The following is an 8563-nucleotide window of genomic DNA, read 5'->3' on the forward strand; positions in this document are numbered from 1 at the left end:
GGTACATTTCTTTTTTTTTTCTTTTGGAGTTCAAATAAGAGCACTAACCAAGTGCAAATAAGGAGGTTGTTGACTCACGGAATGCCAGAGCGAATCTTTGTGTGTTCTTTCACAAAAGTGCTATTCATGGAAAGGGGTGGGGGGGAGAAATAAAGATCCTTGTCAAGAGCAGCCTTGAGAAGTTCACAAAACTATCCGAATTTGGTTATTTCCCTGCAGTTTAGAAGAAGTACAAGGGCGGACAAAATGTGGCAAACAAGGAAAACTCCACACCCACACGATTAACTCTTAAAGGCAGTTTTAAAGGGCAAAGGAAAGGTTGGAAAGTGTGACCTGCCTAACCAAGCTCTCCGCAGCAGCGGCTGAGATTTTCAAAGAAAAGATCATAAATTGCTTCTTTTTTCAACTAGATTGGTCATCAAGATCACCTCCTTTGAAATTAGAATAACAGAGTTGGAAGGGAGCCTTGGAGGTCTTCTAGTCCATCCCCCTGCTCAGGCATTCCAGGCAAATGACTGTCCAATCTCTTCTTAAAAGCCTCCAATGATGAAGCACCCACAACTTCTGGTGGCAAGCTGTTCCACTGGTTCATTTTTCTCACTGTCAGGAAATTTCTCCTTAATTCCAAGTTGCTTCTCTCCTTGGTTGGTTTCCATCCGTTGCTTCTTGTCCTGCCTTCTCTTTGGAAAATAAGTTCGAACCCCCCCCCCCCCTCTTTGTGGCAGCCCCTCAAATATTGGAACCCTGCTATCATGGTTCACCCCTAGTCCTTTTTTATAGCATCTCTGAGCATGCACAGAGTAGATTTCTCTACTCTTTGGGAAGCACTTGTGTCTTAAATGATTTCAAAGGGATTATTTTTAAAAAAAAAAATAGATTAACTTTTCCCAAGAGGCTGTTTTCCTTTTGGGAGACAAAACGAATTTTAAATTTCAACAGGAAGAGCATTTTATTAACATTATTCAGTGTTGCTGACATCTTTTCTCCGGGCTTCCCTTTAAAACAACCTGTCATCTCCCCCCCGGGGGAGGGGGGGTTGGAAATACATTTTGGGTGACATCACCGAACTTCAGAAAGGGGAAAAGGACACCCAAATGAAGATTAAAAACATTTTCACACACACACACACACACACACACACACACACACAGTCTGTACCAGCATTTCTCAAACTTAGCAACTTTTAGGACATGTGGGTTTCAGCTCCCAGAATTCCTCTAAAGCAGAGGTCCTCAAACTTGGCAGCTTTAAGGCTGGTGGACTTCAACTCCCAGAATCCTCCAGCCAGCATAGCTGGCTGGAGAATTCTGGGAGTTGAAGTCCACCAGCCTTAAAGCTGCCAAGTTTGAGGACCCCTGCCCTAAAGGAATCACTAAATAAAATGATTGTAAATTGAAAGAACTATCTGTAACCCCCTTCAAGGGGTTGAGTTTGCTTCCCAATAATTCTGTTGTCACGTCAGAATTTTTTAACGTGGCAGGAGGGGAAAGAATAAGTTATTAAGTTTATATCCCTCCTGATACCCAATGATTCTAAAAACCGGAACCTCTAAACAGCACTTAATTTACAGTAATGAAAGCATCCTGGAAATGAGGAATTTTCTGACAGTGACAACAATCAACCCATGGAACAGAAGTTGCCTTCGGAAGTTTTGGGAGCTTCATCCCTGGAGGCTTTCAAGAAAAGACTGGACTGCCATTTGTCAGAAATGATGTAGGGCCTCCTGCTTGGGTGTGGGGTTGGACTAGATGACCTACAAGGTCCCTTCCAACTCTTGTTAAATCTGTAAAACGCTCATATCCGAAACCAGGATCTTAATTGCCATCTGACAAGCGAAGGTTTTAAATAGGTAGACGCAAACATCCATCAGCAAGGACTTATTTGCCAAGACGCAGTTAATCTTCTCCCAAAGGGCTGGGCCAGTGAAAGGATAATAATAACTATTATTTTCGAGCCACAGGAAACAGAATAGAATAGAACAACAGAGTTGGAAGGGACCTTGGAGGTCTTCTAGTCCATCCCCCTGCTCTCAGGCAGGAAACCCTACACCATTTCAGACAAATGGTTGTCCAATCTCTTCTTAAAAGCTTCCAGTGTTGGGAGGAAATAAACCACAAGCTCACTGAATTTCCAAAATAACCAAGCTGGTGGGGGGGGGGGATAAAAACCCTCCCTCCAAAGTAGGCAGCGCCCGTCAGGAATTGTGGGTTTCCTCGCAATGCTTCCTGGTGTCCCAGGGAAGGGTTTGCCAGGATCCCAAAACCGGATGAGCGATCCAAAGACAAAACACCTTTCTCTTTGGAGAAGCACACAGAGTCACCCCGTAATTATCTCTGCCCAAAAAAAAGGAAAGGAAAGGCGTAGAGAGGCATCTGCACAGGATATCCCATAATGATACCACTGCCCAAAAATGCCAAACAGGTATATGTCACCTTACACTCCCTTTCCCCCCTCCCCCCCCCCATTTCTTCCTTTTCCGTAGAAAAGAGCATTTCGAATGGCCTTTCCTCCTTATTGGTTTTGCAAGGGGTCGATGATGGGGAATTGAAAGCATTATAGGAGAAAAGTCACCTGTTTGAATTCTTACAGGTGACCCTTCCTTCCTATTCTTCCTTCCTTCCTTCCTTCCTTCCTTCCTTCCTTCTTTCTCTACTCCTTCCTTTCTTTCTATTCTTTCTTCCTTCTCTCACCCTCTCTTCTTCCTCCTTTCTTTCTCTACCTTCTTCTTTCCCTGTCCTTTACTTTCCTATTCTTTCTTCTTTCTCCCACTCCCTCTATCTCTCTTCCTCCCTTTTTCCTTCCTCCCTTCTCCCTTTCTCTTCCTTCCTCCTTTTTTTCTTGCTTCTCCTTTCTCTCCCTTTCCTTCCTTCCTTCGATCACTTTTTCTCTCAACCTCCCTTCCTCTCTTCCTTCTCCTTTCTCTCCTTCCTATTTTCCTTCTGTCTTCCCTTTCCTTACCTTCCTATCCTTTCTTCTCACACCCACACCCACTCCCTCTCTTCCTCCCTTCTTCCTTTTCCTTCCTTCCTTCCTAAACCAAACAGTGAAGGCATGGAAAGTGAAACTCACAAAGCAAATTCCAATTCAGTGTAGTTTAAGTTTATTTGGGAAGGGCAGGCTTTAAAAATTCTGCTTCTGATTTGATAAGGCAGCCTGTACCACTAAATACATATATCCGGTTTTTTAAAACTATACAACGGGTTGGAATGCAAAACAAACAGATTAACGTGTCCAATTGTTTTAATTAGCAATTCCAAGTTTCCTTACTGAATTAAATCCATCCAGCCCCAGGCACTTCCTAACAAAACGCGGTGATGCAACTGGACCTCACAGGAAATCACAAAAGAAAGTGCAAACTCTCGCAACTTGTACCACAACCAGCAGCAGAGTTGGCGCATCACGCCTAACCATAAGCCATATAGTTTATAGACCACCACACCTGGGGTCTCGCTAAGGAGGGAACCAGATACCGAGGGCTCAGCAGGATGCGTGAGCTAGGCCAAAATAACTTTCTTTCCAGAAAAAGAAATTCCATACATAACACGAATGGTTATCCAATGCCAGCTTTTAAGAAAAATCAACAGCTCAGCTATGTAGACTTGCAACAATATGAGAAGAGAATGTTCCAGGAATTAACTCCCTTGAAAAGGCTGCAAGGAAACAGAGACCTTAGATCAAAGGTCTGCAACCTTGGCGGCTTTAAGCTTGTCGGACTTCAACTCCCAGAATTCCAGCTTTGCTGGCTGGGGAATTCTGGGAGTTGAAATCCGCCAGGCTTAAAGCTGCCAAGGTTGGAGACCCCTGTCTTCGATTAATGTCTAGAACAGTATTTCTCAACCTTGGCAATTTGAAGAGAGATGTGAGGGCTGGGGAATTCTGGGAGTTGAAGTCCACCTGTCTTTAAAAGTTGCCACGGTTGAAAAATACGGTCTTTTGAGTATTTTTTCTGAGAAAATACCATTCCACAATCCCATCCTCTCTCATAATGGTCCCCTACGGGATGTAATTTAGCTTCCGTGACCTGTTTTCCCATAAAGAAGAGATGGGGCGGATATCCTGAAGCTAAGGATTCGAATCTGGAACCCTTTCAGACACATTGCATTTCAACACCCGAGAAAGCATTCCGGAATTCTCTGCTAGGATGTGATGGGAAATGTGAGAGGGTCCTGCAGAAAATAGGCATCATTTAATCATAGAAAAAAAAAACATTGGAAAGGATCTTTAGAGATCATCTGGTTCAGCCCGTTAGTTTAGGATACAAGGAGGGAGGAAAGGAAGGAATGGGAAGGGAGAGAAAGAAAGGGGGAAGGAAGGAAGGAGAAAGGGAGGGAGGGACGAAGAAGGGAGAAAGGGGGAAGGAAGGAAGGAAGAAGGGAGAGAAAGAAAGGGGGAAGGAAGAAGGGAGAGAAAGAAAGGGGGAAGGAAGAAAGGAGGAGAGAAAAAGGGGAAGGAAGAAAGGAGGAGAGAAAGAAAGGGGAAAGGAAAGAAGAACGGAGAGAAAGAAAGGGGGAAGGAAGAAAGGAAGAAGGGAGAAAAAGAAAGGGGGAAGGAAGGAAGAAGGGAGAGAAAGAAAGGGGGAAGGAAGAAAGGAGGACAGAAAGAAAGGGGAAAGGAAGGAAGAAAGGAGGACAGAAAAAGGGGAAAGGAAGGAAGAAAGGAGGAGAGAAAGAAAGGGGAAGGAAGGAAGAAGGAAGAGAAAGAAAGGGGGAAGGAAGGATGAAAGGAGAAGAGAAAGGGGGAAGGAAGGATGAAAGGAGAAGAGAAAGAAAGCGGGAAGGAAGGAAGGAAGGCCACCTGCAGGAATTCAAACAGGTGGCTTTAGACTATTCAGAAGCAGTCCCTTTACCCCCCTTAATACCAAGCAAGTCCCAGAGTGCGGCTTAAGGATTTCTTACTACATGATGTAAAATAATTCTTCCTGAACTGAAGAAGCTTCTTGGATGAGAAGCGAAACGTCTTCAAGGAAAAACAAAGTCCAGCTGCCTTTTGAAAAAAGCACCTTTGGTATGCCAAGGAAGAGCACCCCAGCTCACCAAAGCTTCTACCTTTTAATAAAACACCTTCCTCTGAAAAAGGGATGGTAACCAGATTCCTCCCCTCGATTCCCACCCCCTTCCAAGGAGCCCTGGTTTAGACACCTAACAGTGGCCAGCTACTAAACCTGGATTAACGGAAGACAATTGCTGCTCCCCTGCAACCTGGATTTCCCACAATACCCTTTACCCCATCGGTGCAATAAGCCCACCTAAGCAGGAGTTAGCAGGTGGTGTGAACTGAGAGCCTCCAGTTGACCCACAAGGTCTGAATTCGAAAGCCGGAGCGAGCAACAGCCGGTGGGCTTAGTAAGGGCATCTTCTCCCCTTCGACAGATGCAAGAGGGAGCAGCTTAGCAACTACTTAGTCCAGGGGCTGAGAAACACGGGGGGGGGGGGGGCAAAGACCCCACAAGGCAGAAGGGTGCCAACCTCATCACTGCCGGAGACACCATCCTAGGCCACACCGCATTACGAGGGGTGCCTGCCTCTTGTGTACGTGCGTGGAATAAATGCCGCTTGGGGAAGAATGAAAAGCTGGGCAAGATAGAAGGAACCCCTAACCGTTGAAGCTGGGGTGTGGGGAGAGAGGAGAGAAACATATAGGGTGGACTCTTTATGGTGTGTGTGTGGGGGGGGATGTTTTAGAAATGAATGGATTTTGGGTGTACCATTGGGAGATCGTGGCTGGTTAAGTGCCAGGGATCCGGTCTGAAATGAATGGATTTTAGGGGCCCCACTGAGAGATCATGGCTTGTTAAATGCCAAGGATCTGGTCTGAAATGGATGCTAGATGCCTCATAGATCGTGGTTTGTAAGTGCCAGGGATCCAGCCAGAAATGAACGGATTTCAGGCACCCCACTGGGAGATCATGGCTTGTTAAATGCCAGGGATCCGGTCCGAAATGGATTTCAGGTGCCCCACTGGTAGATCGTGGCTTGTAGGTGCCAGGAATCCGGTCTGAAATGAATGGATTTTAGGTGTCCCGCTGAGAGATCGTGGCTTGTTAAAGTGCCAGGGATCCAGCCTGAAATGAACGGATTTCAGGCACCCCACTGGGAGATCATGGCTTGTTAAGTGCCAAGGATCTGGTCTGAAATGGATGTTAGGTGCCTTGTTGGATTGTGGTTTGTAAGTGCCAGGGATCCGGATTTCAGGCACCCCACTGGGAGATGGTGGCTTGTTTAGATGCCAGGGCTCCAACCTCAGAGTCCCTTAACCACCATTATTTCTAAACCACCCAACTCCCTATTCAACACTGATCCGAATAGAAAACCAGAAGACTGGGGGGCGGGGGGGGGGGGGAGAGAAAACGGCGGATCCCCTTATCTATCCATCATCCTTCCTCCCGATTCCTGGGCATTGCTGAAGCAAGATCTCCCCCCCTCCTCCTCTTCCTCCTCCCCTTCCTCTTTTTTTTTTTTTTGCATAAGGCAGCCAAGCGGAGCAGGGAAGCAACTCCGCCGGCTCCTTCGAGGGGAGGTGGGGCGGAGGGGGGGGGGCAAAGGATCGCAAGAAGAAGAAGGAGGAGGAGATCCCCACAGCCAGCTCTCCGCTCAACCAGAGAAGGGAGGGGCGGGAGAGGCGCGATCCCCTCCCCTCCCCTCCCCCGTCCCTCAGTTTCGCCCGAAACTCCCCCTTTTCTCCTCCCTGCGGGGGTCCGCCTTGCTTGCGGAGCGCCCCGTCCAGGTGAGAGAGAGCCGCGAAAGGGCGTCGCCTCCTTGGCCGCCGTTGCCTCGCTCCCTTCCCCGCCCCAAAGCCCGGCCGGCCAAGGGAAACAGGTTCTTGGGCCCTCGGCCATCTTGGCGGGGCAACGGAGGGCCGGAGAAGGCAACAACTTCGGCCGCCCATTGCGGAGGGGCAAGAGGGCGAAAGGCGCGCGTGGGGGAAAGAGAGCGCGAGCGAGAGAAAGCGCGAGAGAGAGAGAGACCACCGTCCGTCCGTCCGTCTCTCTGTCCGTCTGTGAGGCGGCTGAAGGAAGAAGACCCCCCTAAACCGCCCCCTCCCCTCCCCTCCAACCCAGCCCGCCCCCTCACTCACCGGAGAGGCAGCCCCAGAGGAGGCTCGCCCAAGCGCACGGCCGCCGCGCCGAGCCCATGGGGCGGAGGAGGAGGAGGAGGCGAGCGAGCAGTTGGGTCCTCCGCTTGCCGGTTGTGTGGGGAGGGGGAGCTCCGTCCGTCCGACAGACCGACCGACCGACTGACTGACTGACCGACGCTGGGCTTGAGCCGCGACTTCGTCTCGGAGCCTCCGCTGCTGCTGCTTCTGCGGCTGCTGCTTCCCCAGCTGGGCTGCTGCCTTCCACCTCCGCCGCCTTCTTCTTCTTCTTCTGCCTCGCTCCCCTCCGCCAGCAACTCCGGCCGCCCAGGGCGCCTCAGGCACCCCTCCGCCAAAGGGGGCGGGGCGGAGCGGAGCAGCGGACACGCCCACCCCCAGGTGCCACCTCCCACCCCCCCCACCCCCTCTGGGTATATATATACCCTCCCCTCTCCCGCCCAGCGGCGCCAGTCCACCTGGGCAGCCCGAGAGGTGAGGTGGTCGGCCGGTGTGGAAAGGCGCCTCGATCCGCGGTGCTTTGGACTTGCCTTTCTCCAGGGGGGTGGGTGGGGGTGGCAAGAACAATAGGACCCCGACTTATATACCGCTTTCTTTCTTTCTTTCTTTCTTTCTTTCTTTCTTTCTTTCTTTCTTTCTTTCTTTCTTTCTTTCTTTCTTTCTTTCTTTCTTTCTTTCTTTCTTTCTTCTTTCTTTCCTTCTTTCCTTCTTTCTTTCTTTCTTTCTTTCTTTCTTATTTATTTATTTATTTATTTATTTATTTATTTATTTATTTATTGAATTTCTATACCACCCTTCTCCCAAAGGACTCAGGGCGGTGAACAGATTAAGATTTCATATACATTTGATTTTTTTTTTTTTAATAAAGCTTTAGAGGGCTTTACAGCGGTTGATTATTATTATTATTATTATTATTATTATTATTATTATTATTATTATTATTATTATTATTATTATTTTAATTTTAATTTTAATTTTAATTTGATTTATATGCCGCCCTTCTCCGGAGACTCAGGGCGGCTTACAATGCGTTAAGCAATAGCCTTCATACTTTTGTATATTTATACAAAGTCAGCTTATTGCCCCCACAAACCGGGTCCTCATTTTACCTACCTTAGAAAGGATGGAAGGCTGAGTCCAACCTTGAGCCTGGGGAGAATTGAACTGCCAAACTGCTGGCAGCCGGAGAAATAGCCTGTAGTACTGCATTCTAACCACTGTGCCACCTTGGTAGGTGGGTTAGCCCAGGGGGTGGGGCCGTTGCAGGGAAACGGAGGCTGCTGCCCCCCCCCCTGTCCTCTGTGGTCACATCCTCCTTTCCTCCCCAGGTGTGCACACAGGTAAAATCACCTGCCCACAGAGGTGTTAATGTCCCTCTGCCGTCCCCCTCCCCACATTTGTCTAACTAGCCATCATTTGGGGTCTCCTGGCCCCAGATGCGTTTCTATAGAGTTTGGGGCAGAGATAGTTTCTT

At 48.4% G+C, this 8563-nt stretch overlaps 1 protein-coding gene across 2 annotated transcripts in view; it reads right to left on the reverse strand.

The window, feature by feature from the left end:
• The window catches only part of NECTIN2 (nectin cell adhesion molecule 2), a 71687-nt gene extending 64343 nt beyond the window's left edge, over nt 1-7344 (reverse strand). For both annotated transcript variants that reach the window (XM_070949674.1, XM_070949675.1), the window contains exon 1: nt 7075-7344. In XM_070949674.1, the coding sequence (XP_070805775.1) occupies nt 7075-7132 (58 nt within the window). In that variant the 5' untranslated portion in view covers nt 7133-7344. The remainder of the gene's footprint in view (nt 1-7074) is intronic.
• Between the last annotated feature and the right edge of the window lie 1219 nt (nt 7345-8563).

The sequence above is a fragment of the Pituophis catenifer genome, unplaced genomic scaffold, assembly GCF_029215685.1.
Source record: "Pituophis catenifer annectens isolate HBS135680 unplaced genomic scaffold, rPitCat1.0.hap2 SCAF_9, whole genome shotgun sequence".
Lineage (NCBI taxonomy): Eukaryota > Metazoa > Chordata > Lepidosauria > Squamata > Colubridae > Pituophis > Pituophis catenifer.